A 20,713-nucleotide genomic window follows, 5' to 3' on the forward strand; every position below is an offset into this window, starting at 1 on the left:
ATTATAAAAAAATAATGATTTGATTTTAGAAAAAAATTAATTTAATTTAAGTGTCAATATTTTTTCTGGCATTATTTGAGATCTAAAATTATTGTAAATTATCAAAATTAAAAAAAAAATTTTTTTTGATAATTTTAAAATTAAATTAACCTTTAAACTGATTTAGCGGTCTGACAGACCGCTATTAAAACTTTCATCGCTTATAACTTTTTTTTAAAGTACAATAAGAACAGCGTTCTAAATTATGTAAAAATAAAAAAATTAAAACGAAACAATATAGAAATTGACTTTTTAATCATAAAAAATAAAAAATATACATATACAACAATTGACTTTACAAAATTTAAAATCAATAAAATAACATAAAAAAGGAATAGCGGTCTGACAGACCGGTGAAATCAGTTAGTGTGATTTTTCGGCACGTATCAGTTTAAAGGTTAAAAAAATTTTGTTAAAAAATTTTAAAACAATTGCCGATAAAAAATAATAAAAACTGTGATAGAAGTTGAATTTTTATAAGGAATAAATAATAAAATTTAAACCAAACATAATTGGTTTTGTTTAGGAATAACAATTTTTTTTAAAATTTTTTTAGAACCGGAAATCATAGGTATTTCACTATGAAAAATGAAAAAAAATAATTTTTAACAATTTTACAAGTTTTTTTTTATTTTTCAGAAATTTTTATTTTTTGAAAAAATTGAATTTTTTAAAAATTATATTACAGTTTTAAATACTCAATATTGTCAAAAAAAAAAAAATTGACAACCTTAAAAAAATGGGTCAGTATTGAAATTACATTTTCGCCTAGTTATAAAAGTTTCATTTACTAATCCCTGTTGAAAATTCCGACCTCGTTTACGACGTCGTATTCTAAGTAGTTTGTGACGTAGTAAACGACGTAGAAAACGACATAGTAAACGACGTCGTAAATGAAAGCGGAAATTGGGATAGTAAATGACGTCGTTTACTACGTCGTTTACGATGTCGTTTACTACGTCGTTTACGATGTCGTTTACTACGTCGTTTACGGTGTCGTTTACTACGTCGTTTACGATGTTGCAAAAATTATTTTAATATTATTTATTTAGTAATTTAGTAAGTCCAATATCCAATATTAAAAATTTGAATAATAATTTAAAAAATCAATAAGTTAAAAAAAAATTTATTTTTATTATTTTTTAATAGTTATTATTATTATTATTTTATTTTTAATATTTAAATTAAAATAAAAAAATGGTCATCAAAATATTAGTGAAACCATTTCTTCCAAAAAAGAATTTGTCTCAAATCCAATAAATAGGTAGGAGAGACATCGGGCAGAAAAAAATTTCGACAAGAAAAAAATTTTCGATCACTGCTTATATACCAATCTAATGGCACCTCAACTGCGAGAAACAGTTATGATGTTCGCCCTCCCTGTGGCGTTGAGCGAACTTAAGTCCAGAGCTGAGCCATCAGCGCAGCGCGGAAACATTTGAAAAATTTGATTTTATTAGATATTTTATTTTATTTTAAATATGACAAATAATTAACTTAATAAATAACTAATGTCATGAATAATTATTAATAACATAATGTCATACTTAATAATTCGTTAATTAATTATTTTTAACGAAAATTTGACAAAAAAAAAAATTGTTGGCCAAAAAAAATATTACCATTAAAAAATAATTTTTTGTTAAATTTTTGTAGTAAAAAAAATTTTTTCAAGACAATTATTTGTGACCTAAAAAAATATCACGATGAGAATATAATTAACAAAAAAAAATTACTCGTAGCACAGAAAAAATTTCACCATGAGAAAATAATTTTTTTAAAATTTTATTTGTAAAAAATTTATTGGTAGCTCAAAAAAAATATCACGATGAGAAAATAATTTTTTGTCAAATTTTCTCTGTAAATAAATTAATTAACTAAATAACGTACCGTAAAACAGGGTTATTTCGCTCATTGCGGGTAAATTCGCTCACCCACTTTTATGCTTTATTTCAGCATTAAAATAAAGTTTAATACCTTTATTACCAGGTTAAATTTTCGTAGTAAAAAAATTAATTAACTAATTATTAAGCTCACTATTTAATTAATTTTTTTTACAGAGAAATTTTGACAAAAAAAATTATTTTTTCATCTTGATATTTTATTTGGGCCACAAATAATTTTCTTACTGAGAAAATTTAAAAATAAGTAAATTTCTCATCGTAATATTTTTTTGTGCTACGTATAATTTTTTTGTTAAATTTTTTTACAGAGAAATTTTTACAACAAAATTATTTTTCATCGTAATTTTTTTTAAAAACACGAATTTTTTTTTCAAAGAAAATTTGAAAAAAATTATTATTTTCTTATTGTGATATTCTTTTGTGCTACGAATAAATTTTTGGTAAATTTTCGTAGTAAAAATAATAAACGATTTATTACGGTATTTAGTGAATTAATTGTTTTGGAGAGAAAATATGACAAAAAAGTTATTTCCTTATCGTGATAATTTTTTTAGGCCACAAAAGATTTTTTTACAGAGAAAATTTAAAACTGATTAAATTTCTCATCTTAATATTATTTTTGTGCTACAAATATTTTTTTGTTACATTTTCGTAGTAAAAAAATGAAGTAACTAATAATTACCGTAAAACAGGGTTATTTCGCTCAATGCGGGTAAAGTCGCTCACCCATTTTTTTGCTTTAAATTTGATTTAAACTAAAATTTAGTATTTCTATTAACAAATTTAACATTTTAACCTGGTAATAAAGGTATTAAACTTTATTTTAATGCTGAAATAAAGCATAAAAGTGGGTGAGCGAATTTACCCGCAATGAGCGAAATAACCCTGTTTTACGGTACGTTATTTAGTTAATTAATTTATTTACAGAGAAAATTTGACAAAAAATTATTTTCTCATCGTGATATTTTTTTTGAGCTACCAATAAATTTTTTACAAATAAAATTTTAAAAAAATTATTTTCTCATGGTGAAATTTTTTCTGTGCTACGAGTAATTTTTTTTTGTTAATTATATTCTCATCGTGATATTTTTTTAGGTCACAAATAATTGTCTTGAAAAAATTTTTTTTACTACAAAAATTTAACAAAAAATTATTTTTTAATGGTAATATTTTTTTTGGCCAACAATTTTTTTTTTTGTCAAATTTTCGTTAAAAATAATTAATTAACGAATTATTAAGTATGACATTATGTTATTAATAATTATTCATGACATTAGTTATTTATTAAGTTAATTATTTGTCATATTTAAAATAAAATAAAATATCTAATAAAATCAAATTTTTCAAATGTTTCCGCGCTGCGCTGATGGCTCAGCTCTGGACTTAAGTTCGCTCAACGCCACAGGGAGGGCGAACATCATAACTGTTTCTCGCAGTTGAGGTGCCATTAGATTGGTATATAAGCAGTGATCGAAAATTTTTTTCTTGTCGAAATTTTTTTCTGCCCGATGTCTCTCCTACCTATTTATTGGATTTGAGACAAATTCTTTTTTGGAAGAAATGGTTTCACTAATATTTTGATGACCATTTTTTTATTTTAATTTAAATATTAAAAATAAAATAATAATAATAATAACTATTAAAAAATAATAAAAATAAATTTTTTTTTAACTTATTGATTTTTTAAATTATTATTCAAATTTTTAATATTGGATATTGGACTTACTAAATTACTAAATAAATAATATTAAAATAATTTTTGCAACATCGTAAACGACGTAGTAAACGACACCGTAAACGACGTAGTAAACGACATCGTAAACGACGTAGTAAACGACATCGTAAACGACGTAGTAAACGACATCGTAAACGACGTAGTAAACGACATCGTAAACGACGTAGTAAACGACGTAGTAATCGACGTCATTTACTATCCCAAATTCCGCTTTCATTTACGACGTCGTTTACTATGTCGTTTTCTACGTCGTTTACTACGTCGTTTACTACGTCACAAACTACTTAGAATACGACGTCGTAAACGAGGTCGGAATTTTCAACAGGGATATAAGAAGTATAGGTGAATATTGACACAATATTGACTGAACATTGCACGTAAATATTTATAGTGTAATCTTTCCTCAAAGTTTCGTGTAAATATTCATTTCATGCGGACATTTAAACATCGACACAAACTTGTATGAACCTTGCCACTGAAGTTTTCTAACCTTGCCGTGTGAGGCTCTGTCAAGTTTCAGGAAATTTTGGTGGGTAATGAAAATTACTCGTAAATAAATGCTGCAAAAGATGTAATACTTGCCGAAACGAATATATCGACACAAAAAGTTTTATAAGTGATTTACTTTCGATAAAAAATCGATTTTCTTTTGACCAAAAATTTAAAAGTCGCATAAAATATAATAAATAAATTTTTATATATACCCACATAGCACGACTTCTTGCTGGGAGGTTACTGTAAGGATATCTGTAGGGTTTGTAAGGTTACCGTGTAAGCCTGCAGTAACCTTGAGGTCATCTTAAAACTTCCGCCTTACAGTAAGCTTACACAGTAAAGCTAAGGTAAGCTTACACAGTAAGGTCGTGGTAAGTTTACATGGTAAAGTTGTGGTAAGCTTACACGGTAAGATAGTTGTAAGCTTCCTTTAAGGTTACTGTAAGGTTGATGTAAGGTTACTGTAAACATATAATGTTGTTAATAAATAAAATTTATTAATATTTATGCGCAGTAGTTTTCTATGGCACATACGGCTGCGCAGTAACTTTTATTTGGCAAACCCAATTGGGGTTCATAAAGTACTTTACCAAATATATCATTTTTCATACAAAAAAATTTATAATATAATATATATTATAATATAATTATTTTTAATATATTTTCATATTACTTTATATTAACAGTAACCTTACGGGAAGCTTACAACAACCTTACCATGTAAGCTTACCACAACCTTACCATGTAAACTTACCACGACCTTACTGTGTAAGCTTACCTTAGCTTTACTGTGTAAGCTTACTGTAAGGCGAAAGTTTTAAGATGACCTCAAGTTTACTGCAGGCTTACACGGTAACCTTATACAAACCCTACAGATATTCTTACAGTAACCTCACAGCAAGAAGTCGTGCTATGTGGGTAGGGGAGACCGGGGCTGTTTGGCGCAGGGGTTGCTTGGCGCATTTGAGTTTATTCAAAAGTGTTAAAGTTACATTAATTTTTCTCTTTATTCTGCTTAAAGTACTTGATGAACTACGTAAGTTCCCAGATAGCACAACAATTTGCAGCAATTCTTCAGCAAGTTTACAATGCCAAATTTGTTAGTTTGCAATGTAAATTTGCTGCAAAACTGTGGCAAATAGCTATATGTCCACGCTTTGCGAAGTTTGCATTGCAAGTTTGCAGAAAAATTTTACATACAATTTGCAGAAAATTTTTATGGCAAACTTGAAGAAAATTTGCTGATAATTTGCTCAAATTCATGTCATGCGCAGTAGTTTGGGAGCGTTCACAAATTACGTAACGTTTTTTTTTAATTTTGACCCCCCCCTCCCCATGTAACACGTTATTGCATACATTAGCGCCATTTTTTCTGCTGTCAATAACAAAGTGCTTGACCCCCCCCCTCCCCCAAAAAATGTTACGTAATTTTTGAACGCTCCCTTTTCTATGGTCCGCAAGTTTTCTTAAAATTTGTCATAAAATTTTCCTGCAATTTTTCTGAGAAATTTTTCTGCAAACTTGTAATGCGAACTTCGCAAAGCGTGGACATATATAGCTATTTGCCACAGTTTTGCAGCAAATTTACATTGAAAACTTATAATTTGGCATTGCAAATTTGCTGCAAAATTTCTGCAAAAAGTTGTGCTATCTGGGTTTGTACAAAATTTCATTAATATTCATTAATTATTGTGGAGTATAGATTAAAATAACTGATTTTATCACTCCAAAGTAATTTTTTAACCTCTTCATTTTTTTGTGATATCTCTTTAAAAAATTAATTTTAGAAAGTACATTCGGGGTTAGCTGGCGCGGTTATCTGAAAATTTCGTTAAATATTAATAAAATGAAGTTGATTATACGAAATATACACATTAATAAGCACCAATAACAATTCTATTCAAAAAATTTAACCGAATAATGATTTTTAAATATTCACAGCGTTATTATAAAAAAAATAAATATATTTTTTGGTAATTTTACGATTTCATTTTTAATTTAAATGAAATTTTCTAATTTTTAAATTTAAAATAATTTTATTGTAAAATTACAGTACAAGACTTATTTTGTTAAGTCTTATATTATTAAATATATTAAATATAATTATATATAATTATATATAATAATATATAATAATATAATTAAATATAATAATATATAATAATATAATTAAATATATTATATATTAAAATGGAAATACCTATCATGGAAAACTGGGGGTACCCCGTTTGACCCGCCTATCCATTTTGCCCCACTCGTCCCCTACTGGTGTCGGTCGTTCTGGAACTTAATGTAATGAAACCCCAACATCACCGATACTTTCCTAACAATTTTCTAAAGAATGATTTGAAATGTTTGAATTATTTAATTGCAAAGTTTAGTGAAAATTGTGCAAAGATATAAATGTCCCGATTACATAAATATTCAGGAAAGTTTCGCGCTAAACATTTATACAAGTGGGACATTTAAATCTTTGCAGAATTTTCACTAAACATTGCAATTAAATATTCTAAACATTTCAAATAAATTTTTAGAAAATCTTTAGGAAAGTTTCGGTGGTTTGGGGTAAGGATAGTTTAGCTTTCTTTTTGACTAAGTACTAAACACCAACGAAAAAGGCGGGCGCTTTGCGCGCGCAGTCTTTGTCTACTGAATATATAAATTTCTTGACTGAACTTACATCTTCAGTGTCTTTGGCATCTTCGAAAAAGTAAAATACTTCTATTAAAGTAAAACAGTAACTCGATTATCAAAAATTTTTAAGTGTTAATCATGGCATCTATTAAGTGTTTAATGCTTGTATTTATTCTATTACTTGTTGATCACGCTTTTGCTCTTCCAGGTACAATTTTTTTCTAAAACATAAATATTTATAATCAAAAATTTCTTTTCTATTATTATCTTCTTTGCAATTTTATTTGAATCGGAATATAGTATGGATTTTAATGAATTTCAATTTTTTTAAAAATAAATTTTTTTTATTATAGAATATAGTTTTAGGTTTCAAATATATGTGGAAAAAAAATTGACACTTCTAAATATCTTAAACTTTTGTTGGTTTAAATTTTACTGAAATACTTTTTAAATTCAACTTCTTCCACAATTTTTTTTGTATACTTTTTTATCGTTCTAAACAATCAATCGAATAAATTTTTAACATTTTCAATTTTTAAATTTATTTTTAAAAAATATACATTCTCAAATTTCTTATTAAATTTGAACAATTTGAAATAATTTTAGACCCTAAATAATGCTAGAAAAATAATTTTAGTTAATGTTTGTAAACAGAAAATCTTAATTTATATAAATAAACTTATATTGTTCTTGATTTAATCAGATAAAATTTGTAAATACTAATGGGACACTTTAATTCGTTTATTTATTAAGAATGATAGGTATATTATTTTATTACGTTAAGGGGACTATTTTTTCAAATAAAACTAAAAATTCTTGAAAATTTAAACTTCTCTCACAATTTCTCGTATTTTTCATTGCAGATTTTTTATATAGTCTTTTTTCATGATTTTAAGCAATCAATAAAAATTTTGAAAAATAAAAAAAATTTGTAAAATTATTAAAAATTACTTTTTTTTATTTTTCATACTCAAATGTGATTTCAGGTTCTGAAAAAATGTCAAAAAAAAAATAAATTGTTTATCCCTAAACAAGATTATAATTTTGATTAGTTTAAATTTTACTGATGATTCTTTATTATTTTTTATCGATAATTTTTTTGTAGGCTTTTTTCATGATTCATGATAAATTAAATATTAGCATATTTTTTTACGAAAACTTTTAAAATATTTTCTCGGAAATAACAAAAAAGAATGCAATTTTCATTTGGAGAAATAAATAAACACAAATTGATGTGTTATGTTAAAAAAAAAGGTTTTTGTTGTTATTTTCGTGAAAAATTTGTTGCAGTTAATTCTTATACCGAATTTGGGGTAAAAATTCTACTTTTTTCTAGTGTGTGGAGATACTGAAGGAAATAAAGACAATACACAAGATGAAAGCACTGGAGGTTGTGAAAACCATACAGGAAATGTAAACTGCAGAGGAAATATAAATTGTTTAGAAAATTTAAATAATGGAGCAAGTGGCAACAACGTAGCAAATGGAAACAATGTAATATATAAAAATAATGGTGGAAGTAGTAACAATGTGGATAATGGAAATATTGGAGGACATAAAACCCAAATTGGAGGACATATTGTTTCAAATCTTAAAACTAATGGAAATTATTTCAACAACGGAAACCAAGGAAGCAATGGAGGATATGGAAATTATGGTGGATGGACCAATAACGGAGGAAGTGGAAACAATGTAGGAAATGAAAACAATATAAAGTATGTAAACAATGGAGGAGCTAGTAACAATGTAGGAAATAGTAACATTGGTGGACATAATTATCAATTTGGAGGAAATATTGTTTCAAATACCAATGCTTTTGCTATTAATGGATATAATGGAAATAGTGGATATAATGGATACAATGATAGACATGAAAATAATGGAGGATTTGGCAACATTGGAGGAAATGTAAATTGTAGAGGAAATGGAAAATGTACAGAATTAGGAAACAATAGTGGACATTTTGTTGTAAATGCCTATAGTAATGCACAAGCTTCTTCTTCGTGGAATGGTAGTTCGGAATCGAATTTCAAAGCTGGTCAAGGTAAACTACAGTAAAAAAAAATTATTACATAATTAGATACTTTTATTTATACTCTTAATAATTATCGAAGTATATTTAGTAGAATTTTAAAACAGTAGATTTTATAATATGCCCAATTTTAATATTGAAAAATTACTATTTAATAAAATTCTGATTTTGTAGAATTTCTATTTAACTGGACTGTGATAAAGAAGTTCTACTTAGCTAAACTTTTAAGGCAGAGAATTTCTATTTCACCGATACTTTATTTGACCGAATAATATAAAATCTACTTTTTTAAAATTCTACTAAATGTAAATTCGTTAATTTTTAACTCGACAAGTTGAATGAAGGGAATATTCATGCGTCCCCTAATAATAATAATTGACTTGCTTACTTGTAAAAAAAAGTTAAATAGTAAAATTAAAAACTTCTTTTTTGGAATTTTTTTTAACAAATATCTAATTTTCTTTCTCAACAGGACACGAATCTTCCGCCTCTGCATCGGCTTCATCCTCAACGTTGAGTTGATTTTCATTGACTGATTTTTAAGATAATAATGACTAAGGCGACTGTAATAATTAATAAATTTACACCTGTGATTATTTATTGTACTCAACTCTGACTATTAAAAAATAAATTATTTTTTGTAAAAAAGTTAAAGTTTTTTTTTAAATAGAAATTTTGAATATTAAGTTTTAAAGAATATTAAACACATTATCGCAACATTTCTGATTATTGTGTCCAATTTAAATATATTTCTATTTCACTGCATATAAGAATAAATTTATTTCAAGTGCAGTCATAAATTGTTGCCATGACAACACATGTGTTAGAAAAGGACAAAAAATGTAAGCGCATATTTGTCCACGAATGTACAATACACTTTTAATAAATGTCAATATGACATTTTTTTAGAAAAAAGTTTTCTTAAGTGTATTACTGTATTAAGGGATGAAAAAACTTGAAAAAACATTTGTAGTAGATATATAATAGTTGAACCACTTGAAATTTTTTTTATTTTTTTCTTATTTCAGTATTTTGTCTCGCATTTTAAAAGAAACAGACTTAAAAATCATACCAAATTTTTTCTTATTCTTTATGACTCCCATAACAGAAACTCACTTGAATTTTTCATTTTTCTTAATTTGGTTAATAATGACAAGCTGTCCCCATTTACCCAAAAAATTTGAAAACTCAGGGTAAATGGGGGGACAGCTTGCCATTATTAACCAAATTGACACAAATCAATAATTCAAGTGAATTTCTATTATAGGACTCATAAGGAATAAGAAAAAAATTTTGTACGATTTTTAAGTCTGTTTTCTTTGAAGTGGAGGGAAAATACTGAAACAGTTTGATTTTGATTTTCAAGTTTTTCTGCATTGAGCGATAACTTTTTTTATCTTGCTGCCAATTGTCAAGATAAAAGCTTGGCAATACTCAAAACCTCTTGCAGGTGATCTGAGGTTAAAATATTGACGTTGAACTTCATTTTAAAACTGTAAATTAAGCTCCAAAACCTCTTGTCTCCATTTACCCCAACTGACTCTATATATTTTCCTTTCTCAATGGTACACTTTTTTCATTCTTTGTTTTATACTCTATAAGAAATTTAAATTAATTATTTCGATAGTTAATTGTGTAATATGCAAAAACAACAGAGAAAAATGAATATCGATAAATAAATTTGACATTTAAAAATGTGTAATTTGTGTTTATTTGTGGTTATTTTCACGTAAAAGAACATGGCAATTTGTCAATACCAATTTCACTTGAAATAAAATATATTTAAGATGTTTAATAAAATTATGTTTTGAAAAAGTTTTTTAAGTTTTAATTATAGGGTTTCTTACTTATAAAAATTTAAAATTTATAAAAATGATTGTTTACATTTTTAATATTTTTAATTTCTTCTATAGAGATACAAAATTTACAGTATTTAAAATTTTTATGTAATTTATAAAAAATTGTTAAAATCAATTTTTTCTATTTTTTTTTGGATAAGTTGAAATAAGTTTTATTAAATTAAAATAATTTATTCCTAATTTTATTTTTAAATTTGTTAAAGTTTTACAAGGTTAGCTCACTGAATGATTTTATTACTCCTTGAAAAACAATTCATACAATTATTAAAAATGATTAAAATTTAATATAGGGCCATTCCATTTTATTTCACCTATAGTCGTTGCAGCCTATTTTTAGAAAAATTTGGTATTTTGTATTAATGACTTTTAATATCCGTTCAATTCATTTTTGACAATTATTTTATGAAATTTTTTTTATTTACGTTGAAATTTAGTTTTTAAGTTGAATTGAACGGAAAATAGGTTAGTTTGACAGCTTTGGAAATTTTATAAAAAAGAACAGAAATAATTCAGTTAGTAAATTTTTTTTCATTGATATTTGATGAAAATAGTCTAATTTACCAATGTTATTTGATAATTGTGTAAAAAAGCAAAAATACTACGTGAAAATTAATATTCAAACTTACCTGTAAAATGTCAAAATTTGTCACATTTTATTTATATTTTCCAAGAAAGTTTATAAATATTATAAAATTCATTCCTACCTAACAATAAGTACTTTCCAAGTTCTTTCACATGATATGTTGGCTTTTTATTTTTATAATATAGAAATATGTGAAATTTTACCTTGAATGTTGAACTTTTCAGGATTTTATCAAATTTTGAACACTTATATCTTCGCAGGCGATTAATGAAAAAATCCCATTTTGGTTTTAAAATTTAAGTTAAATCTTCTTTATTCATCTTATCAAAATTTGGTGATGGAGAACGAGCTACTTTTTATTTTTATTCACTTTAAAAAATCCACCTTAAAATACGAATTTAAAGGTTAAAAAACAAGTAATTTTATAAAACTGAAGTTGGTTTTCTCAATATAGATTAATTTGTATGAATTTTATTTATAAAAATACTTGTTTTTTAACCTTCAAATTCGTATTTTGCGGGGAATTTTTTAAAGTGAATAAAAATAAAAAATAGCTCGTTCTCCATCACCAAATTTTGATAAGATGAATAAAGAAGATTTAACTTAAATTTTAAAACCAAAATGGGATTTTTTCATTAATCGCCTGCGAAGATATAAGTGTTCAAAATCAGATAAAATCCTGAAAAGTTCAACATTCAAGGTAAAATTTCACATATTTCTATATTATAAAAATAAAAAGCCAACATATCATGTGAAAGAACTTGGAAAGTACATTGGTAAATTAGACTATTTTCATCAAATAACAATGAAAAAAAATTTAATAACTAAATTATTTCTGTTCTTTTTTATAAAATTTCCAAAGTTGTCAAACTAACCTATTTTCCGTGCAACTCAACTTAAAAACTGAATTTCAACGTAAATAAAAAAAAAATTTCATAAAATAATTGTCAAAAATGAATTGTACGGATATTCAAAGTCATTAATACGAAATATCAAATTTTTCTAAAAATAGGCTGCAACGATTATAGGTGAAATAAAATGGAATGACCCTATAACATGACTCAAATATTTTTAAATAGTTTAATTATTTTTCTCTGCGAAATTTTTTTTTTTATGAATTATTATCATTAAGATAGCTGACTAATTTTTAAAACTTCTCAATTACTGAAAATTTAAAATCCATATGAATTAATAAAAATGTACTAATTTATTTATTATAATATATAAATTAAATATTTTTAATCGTTTAAATTAATTTTTTCTGCAATTAAACATTTCTTTTCAAAAAATTGATTAAAACCGATAAAAGATTGTACCTTACTGGAGGGTAAAACTGATTATTTTCATTCAGACACTACGAAGGTAGTAATTTACAAACAATAGAGGATTGTCCTATAGTTAACACTGAAATTTTGACAAGTTTTACACTCCTCAAGATAAGTTTAATTATTCTGTTTTCTCCGATATATCTGACAATAATGAATTGAAGAAAAAACACATTTTTGCTTTTATTTATGCTAGATAAATAGAAAAAATAAAGTTATTTATAAAATGACACAGTACTATTATTAATAAGTCTTTATAATTGCCTAATTAATGGAACAACATTATTATTAAATTATTACTTCTCTTCCTGATAGTAACAATTAAATGATAATTATCGAACGACTGCACATCATCTATAATGTAACATATTATTTGAATCTAAGAAAATAAAAAAGAATCAAATCCATCAATTTACTATAATTAAAATGTTAAATTAATTATAGAAGAGACCGAGGCGTTATGGAACACTGTTAATTTTTGTTGATTATCTTCGTCATTTTTACATTTATTAAAAGTGTATCTTGAAATAAATTTATTCTTATATGCAGTGAAATAGAAATATATTTAAATTAGACACAATAATCAGAAATGTTGTGATAATTTGTTTAATATTCTTTAAAACTTAATATCGAAAATTTCTATTTAAAAAAAAAACTTTAATTTTTTTACAAAAAATATTTTATTTTCTAATAGTCAGAGTTGAGTACAATAAATAATCACAGGTGTAAATTTATTAATTATTACAGTCGCCTTAGTCATTATTATCTTAAAAATCAGTCAATGAAAATCAACTCAACGTTGAGGATGAAGCCGATGCAGAGGCGGAAGATACATGTCCTGTTGAGAAAGAAAATTAGATATTTGTTAAAAAATTTTCCAAAAAAGAAGTTTTTAATTTTACTATTTAACTTTTTTTTACAAGTAAGCAAGTCAATTATTATTATTAGGGGACGCATAAATATTCCCTTCATTGAACTTGTCGAGTTAAAAATTAACGAATTTACATTTAGTAGAATTTTAAAAAAGTAGATTTTATAATGAGACCAAATTTAATATCGAAAAATTTCTATTTAGCAAAATTCTGATTTTGTAGAATTTCTATTCAACTGAACTGTGATAAAGCAGATTTTCTAATATATCGAATTTTCAAATAATATAATTGAGGACCCCGATTCTATAAGGAGACTTACGATTGAAGCAACCGCCTTGCAACCAGTCACGTGGTTCAAAAATGGAAAAAAATTTGAATTTTGAATTTTATTTTTCTCCATTTTTGAACCACCTGACTGATCGCAAGGCGGATGCTTCAAGCGTAAGTCTTCTTATAGAATCGGGGTCCCCAATTTCTATTTAACAAAATTTTTATTTAGAAAAATTTTCATAAAAAATAATTTTTATTTATCAGAATTGTTCTTTTGTCGAATTTCTGTTTTACCTAATATTCACTTAATTACTCAATAGAATTGTCATTTAACAATAATTCTACTTAGCTAAATTTTAAGACAGAGAGTTTCTATTTCACCGATATATAATTTGACCAAAGTTTCACTTATCCGAATTTTCATTAGATAGAAATGTTAAAACTTTGAATTTCCATTTGATCGATCTTTCATATATCAGATCATACACTTAGCAGAAACATTTCAGCGGAAGTTTTAAAATCAACCAATCACAATTTTCTAGATAGTTTTTGATTGATTGATTTTAAAATTCCCGCTGAAATGTTTATGCCAAATGGATGATCTGATATATGAAAGTTCGATCAAATGGAAATTCGACGTTTTAATATTTCTATCTAATGCAAATTCGGATAAGTGAAACTTCGATCAAATAAAGTATCGGTGAAATAGAAATTCTCTGCCTTAAAAATTTAGCTAAGTAGAACTTCTTTATCACAGTCCAGTTAAATAGAAATTCTACAAAATCAGAATTTTATTAAATAGTAATTTTTCAATATTAAAATTGGGCATATTATAAAATCTACTGTTTTAAAATTCTACTAAATATACTTCGATAATTATTAAGAGTATAAATAAAAGTATCTAATTATGTAATAATTTTTTTTTACTGTAGTTTACCTTGACCAGCTTTGAAATTCGATTCCGAACTACCATTCCACGAAGAAGAAGCTTGTGCATTACTATAGGCATTTACAACAAAATGTCCACTATTGTTTCCTAATTCTGTACATTTTCCATTTCCTCTACAATTTACATTTCCTCCAATGTTGCCAAATCCTCCATTATTTTCATGTCTATCATTGTATCCATTATATCCACTATTTCCATTATATCCATTAATAGCAAAAGCATTGGTATTTGAAACAATATTTCCTCCAAATTGATAATTATGTCCACCAATGTTACTATTTCCTACATTGTTACTAGCTCCTCCATTGTTTACATACTTTATATTGTTTTTATTTCCTACATTGTTTCCACTTCCTCCGTTATTGCTCCATCCACCATAATTTCCATATCCTCCATTGCTTCCTTGGTTTCCATTGTTGAAATAATTTCCATTAGTTTTAAGATTTGAAACAATATGTCCTCCAATTTGGGTTTTATGTCCTCCAATATTTCCATTATCCACATTGTTACTACTTCCACCATTATTTTTATATATTACATTGTTTCCATTTGCTACGTTGTTGCCACTTGCTCCATTATTTAAATTTTCTAAACAATTTATATTTCCTTTGCAGTTTACATTTTCTCCATTGTTTACATTTTCTGTATGGTTTTCACATCCTGCAGTGCTTTTATCTTGTGTATTGTCTTTATTTCCTTCAGTATCTCCACACACTAAAAAAAAGTAGAATTTTGTGTTTATTTATTTCTCCAAATGAAAATTTCATTCTTTTTTATTATTTCCGAGAAAATATTTTTAAAAGTTTTTGTAATAAAATATGCTAATATTTAATTTATCATGAATCATGAAAAAGGCTACAAAAAAATTTTCGATAAAAAATAATAAAGAATCATCAGTAAAATTTAAACTAATCAAAATTATAATCTTGTTTAGGGGTAAACAATTTTTTTTTTTTTGACATTTTTTCAGAACCTGAAATCACATTTGAGTATGAAAAATAAAAAAAAGTAATTTTTAATAATTTTACAAATTTTTTTTATTTTTCAAAATTTTTATTGATTGATTAAAATCATGAAAAAAGACTATATAAAAAATCGGCAATGAAAAATACGATAAATTGTGAGAGAAGTTTAAAATTTAAATTTTCAAGAATTTTTAGTTTTATTTGAAAAAATAGTCCCCTTAACGTAATAAAATAATATATCTATCATTCTTAATAAATAAACGAATTAAAGTGTCCCATTAGTATTTACAAATTTTATCTGATTAAATCAAGAACAATATAAGTTTATTTATATAAATTAAGATTTTCTGTTTACAAACATTAACTAAAATTATTTTTCTAGCATTATTTAGGGTCTAAAATTATTTCAAATTGTTCAAATTTAAAAAGAAATTTAAGAATGTATATTTATTAAAAATAAATTAAAAAATTGAAAATATTAAAAATTTATACGATTGATTGTTTAGAACGATAAAAAAGTATACAAAAAAATTGTAGAAGAAGTTGAAATTAAAAAGTATTTCAGTAAAATTTAAATCAATAAAAATTTAAAATATTTAGAAGTGTCAATTTTTTTCCACATATATTTGAAACTTAAAACTATATTCTATAATAAAAAAAATTTATTTTTAAAAAAATTGAAATTCATTAAAATCCATACTATATTCCGATTCAAATAAAATTGCAAAGAAGATAATAATAGAAAAGAAATTTTTGATTATAAATATTTATATTTTAGAAAAGAATTGTACCTGGACGAGCAAAAGCGTGATCAACAAGTAATAGAATAAATACAAGCAATAAACACTTAATAGATGCCATGATTAACACTTAAAAATTTTTGATAACCGAGTTGCTGTTTTACTTTAATAAAAATATTTTACTTTTTCGAAGATGCCAAAGACACTGAAGATGTAAGTTCAGTCAAGACCTTTATATATTCACTGGACAAAGGCTGCGCGCGCAAAGCGCCCGCCTTTTTCGTTGGTGTTTAGTACTTAGTCAAAAAGAAAGCTAAACTATCCTTCCCCCAAACCACCGAAACTTTCCTAAAGATTTCCTAAAAATTTATTTGAAATGTTTGAATTATTTAATTGCAAAGTTTAGTGAATATTGTGTAAAGATATAACTGTCCCGATTACATAAATATTCAGGAAAGTTTCGCGCTAAACATTTATACAAGTGGGACATTTAAATCTTTGCAGAATTTTCACTAAACATTGCAATTAAATATTCTAAACATTTCAAATAAATTTTTAGGAAATCTTTAGGAAAGTTTCGGTGGTTTGGGGGAAGGATAGTTTAGCTTTCTTTTTGACTAAGTACTAAACACCAACGAAAAAGGCGGGCGCTTTGCGCGCGCAGCCTTTGTCCAGTGAATATATAAAGGTCTTGACTGAACTTACATCTTCAGTGTCTTTGGCATCTTCGAAAAAGTAAAATATTTTTATTAAAGTAAAACAGCAACTCGGTTATCAAAAATTTTTAAGTGTTAATCATGGCATCTATTAAGTGTTTATTGCTTGTATTTATTCTATTACTTGTTGATCACGCTTTTGCTCGTCCAGGTACAATTCTTTTCTAAAATATAAATATTTATAATCAAAAATTTCTTTTCTATTATTATCTTCTTTGCAATTTTATTTGAATCGGAATATAGTATGGATTTTAATGAATTTCAATTTTTTTAAAAATAAATTTTTTTTATTATAGAATATAGTTTTAAGTTTCAAATATATGTGGAAAAAAATTGACACTTCTAAATATTTTAAATTTTTATTGATTTAAATTTTACTGAAATACTTTTTAATTTCAACTTCTTCTACAATTTTTTTGTATACTTTTTTATCGTTCTAAACAAACAATCGTATAAATTTTTAATATTTTCAATTTTTAAATTTATTTTTAATAAATATACATTCTTAAATTTCTTTTTAAATTTGAACAATTTGAAATAATTTTAGACCCTAAATAATGCTAGAAAAATAATTTTAGTTAATGTTTGTAAACAGAAAATCTTAATTTATATAAATAAACTTATATTGTTCTTGATTTAATCAGATAAAATTTGTAAATACTAATGGGACACTTTAATTCGTTTATTTATTAAGAATGATAGGTATATTATTTTATTACGTTAAGGGGACTATTTTTTCAAATAAAACTAAAAATTCTTGAAAATTTAAACTTCTCTCACAATTTCTCGTATTTTTCATTGCAGATTTTTTATATAGTCTTTTTTCATGATTTTAAGCAATCAATAAAAATTTTGAAAAATAAAAAAAATTTGTAAAATTATTAAAAATTACTTTTTTTTATTTTTCATACTCAAATGTGATTTCAGGTTCTGAAAAAATGTCAAAAAAAAAATAAATTGTTTATCCCTAAACAAGATTATAATTTTGATTAGTTTAAATTTTACTGATGATTCTTTATTATTTTTTATCGATAATTTTTTTGTAGGCTTTTTTCATGATTCATGATAAATTAAATATTAGCATATTTTTTTACGAAAACTTTTAAAATATTTTCTCGGAAATAACAAAAAAGAATGCAATTTTCATTTGGAGAAATAAATAAACACAAATTGATGTGTTATGTTAAAAAAAAGGTTTTTGTTGTTATTTTCGTGAAAAATTTGTTGCAGTTAATTCTTATACCGAATTTGGGGTAAAAATTCTACTTTTTTCTAGTGTGTGGAGATACTGAAGGAAATAAAGACAATACACAAGATGAAAGCACTGGAGGTTGTGAAAACCATACAGGAAATGTAAACTGCAGAGGAAATATAAACTGTTTAGAAAATTTAAATAATGGAGCAAGTGGCAACAACGTAGCAAATGAAAATAATGTAATATATGAAAATGATGGAGGAAGTAGTAACAATGTGGATAATGGAAATATTGGAGGACATAAAACCCAATTTGGAGGACATATTGTTTCAAATCTTAAAACTAATGGAAATTATTTCAACAATGGAAACCAAGGAAGCAATGGAGGATATGGAAATTATGGTGGATGGAGCAATAACGGAGGAAGTGGAAACAATGTAGGAAATAAAAACAATATAAAGTATGTAAACAATGGAGGATCTAGTAACAATGTAGAAAATAGTAACATTGGTGGACATAATTATCAATTTGGAGGAAATATTGTTTCAAATACCAATAGTAATGCACAAGCTTCTTCTTGGTGGAATGGTAGTTCGGAATCGAATTTCAAAGCTGATCAAGGTAAAATACAGTAAAAAAAATTATTACATAATTAGATACTTTTATTTATACTCTTAATAATTATCGAAGTATATTTAGTAGAATTTTAAAACAGTAGATTTTATAATATGCTTAATTTTAATATTGAAAAATTACTATTTAACAAAATTCTGATTTTGTAGAATTTCTATTTAACTGGACTGTGATAAAGAAGTTCTATGTACTTAGCTAAATTTGTAAGGCAGAGAATTTCTATTTTACCGATACTTTATTTGATCGAAGTTTCACTTATCCGAATTTGCATTAGACAGAAATATTAAAACGTCGAATTTCCATTTAATCGAACTGTCATATATCAGATCATCCATTTGGCATAAACATTTCAGCGGGAGTTTTAAAATCAATCAATCAAAAACTATCTAGAAAATTGTGATTGGTTGATTTTAAAACTTCCGCTGAAATGTTTCTGCTAAGTGTATGATCTGATATATGAAAGTTCCATCAAATGGAAATTCAAAGTTTTAACATTTCTATCTAATGAAAAGTCGGATAAGTGAAACTTTGGTCAAATAAAGTATCGGTGAAATAGAAATTCTCTGCCTTAAAAATTTAGCTAAGTAGAATTATTGTTAAATGACAATTCTATTCAGTAATTAAGTGAATATTAGGAAGAACAGAAATTCGACAAAAGAACAATTCTAATAAATAAAAATTATTTTTTATGAAAATTTTTCTAAATAAAAATTTTGTTAAATAGAAATTGAGGACCCCGATTCTATAAGGAGACTTACGCTTGAAGCAGCCGCCTTTCGACCAGTCAGGTGGTTCAAAAATGGAGAAAAATAAAATTCAAATTTTTTTCCATTTTTGAACCACCTGACTGGTTGCAAGGCGGCTACCTCAAGAGTAAGTTTCCTTAGAAAATCGGGGTCCTCAATTATATTATTTGAAAATTCGATATATTAGAAAATCTGCTTTATCACAGTTCAGTTGAATAAAAATTCTACAAAATCAGAATTTTGCTAAATAGAAATTTTTCGATATTAAAATTGGTCTCATTATAAAATCTATTTTTTTTAAATTCTACTAAATGTAAATTCGTTAATTTTTAACTCGACAAGTTGAATGAAGGGAATATTCATGCGTCCCCTAATAATAATAATTGACTTGCTTACTAGTAACAAAAAGTTAAATAGTAAAAGTAAAAACTTCTTTTTTGGAAAATTTTTTAACAAATATCTAATTTTCTTTCTCAACAGGACACGAATCTTCCGCCTCTGCATCGGCTTCATCCTCAACGTTGAGTTGATTTTCATTGACTGATTTTTAAGATAATAATGACTAAGGCGACTGTAATAATTAATAAATTTACACCTGTGATTATTTATTGTACTCAACTCTGACTATTAAAAAATAAATTATTTTTTGTAAAAAAGTTAAAGTTTTTTTTTTAAATAGAAATTTTCAATATTAAGTTTTAAAGAATATTAAACACATTATCGCAACATTTCTGATTATTGTGTCCAATTTAAATATATTTCTATTTCACTGCATATAAGAATAAATTTATTTCAAGTGCAGTCATAAATTGTTGCCATGACAACACATGTGTTAGAAAAGGACAAAAAATGTAAGCGCATATTTGTCCACGAATGTACAATACACTTTTAATAAATGTCAATATGACATTTTTTTAGAAAAAAGTTTCCTTAAGTGTATTACTGTATTAAGGGATGAAAAAACTTGAAAAAACATTTGTAGTAGATATATAATAGTTGAACCACTTGAAATTTTTTTTAT

General features: G+C 25.3%; 2 protein-coding genes across 4 annotated transcripts; one reads left to right on the forward strand and one right to left on the reverse strand.

The window, feature by feature from the left end:
- Positions 1–6,847: 6,847 nt before the first annotated feature.
- On the forward strand, positions 6,848–20,348 carry LOC127279627 (N66 matrix protein-like). Of its 3 annotated transcripts, none has more exons than XM_051302089.1 (3): positions 6,848–7,015; positions 8,144–8,851; positions 20,173–20,348. In XM_051302089.1, exons 1-3 carry the CDS (start codon positions 6,946–6,948, stop codon positions 20,220–20,222), a joined length of 828 nt encoding a protein of 275 aa, XP_051158046.1. In that variant the 5' UTR covers positions 6,848–6,945; the 3' UTR covers positions 20,223–20,348. The 3 variants fall into 3 exon arrangements, with proteins under 3 accessions (XP_051158046.1, XP_051158044.1, XP_051158047.1); XM_051302087.1 differs by lacking the exon at positions 20,173–20,348 and adding an exon at positions 9,312–9,487; XM_051302090.1 differs by lacking the exons at positions 6,848–7,015; positions 8,144–8,851 and adding exons at positions 17,102–17,269; positions 18,395–18,934.
- LOC127279625 (N66 matrix protein-like) lies at positions 13,263–16,621 on the reverse strand. Its single transcript, XM_051302085.1, has 3 exons — positions 16,454–16,621; positions 14,686–15,411; positions 13,263–13,444 (listed from the first exon to the last, which is right to left on the reverse strand). The coding sequence occupies exons 1-3, from the start codon at positions 16,521–16,523 to the stop codon at positions 13,395–13,397; spliced, it is 846 nt and encodes a 281-aa protein (XP_051158042.1). The 5' UTR covers positions 16,524–16,621; the 3' UTR covers positions 13,263–13,394.
- Positions 20,349–20,713: the final 365 nt, after the last annotated feature.

This window comes from Leptopilina boulardi, unplaced genomic scaffold, assembly GCF_019393585.1.
Source record: "Leptopilina boulardi isolate dan_hultmark-lab unplaced genomic scaffold, ZJU_Lbou_2.1 LbouV2_221, whole genome shotgun sequence".
Classification (NCBI taxonomy): domain Eukaryota; kingdom Metazoa; phylum Arthropoda; class Insecta; order Hymenoptera; family Figitidae; genus Leptopilina; species Leptopilina boulardi.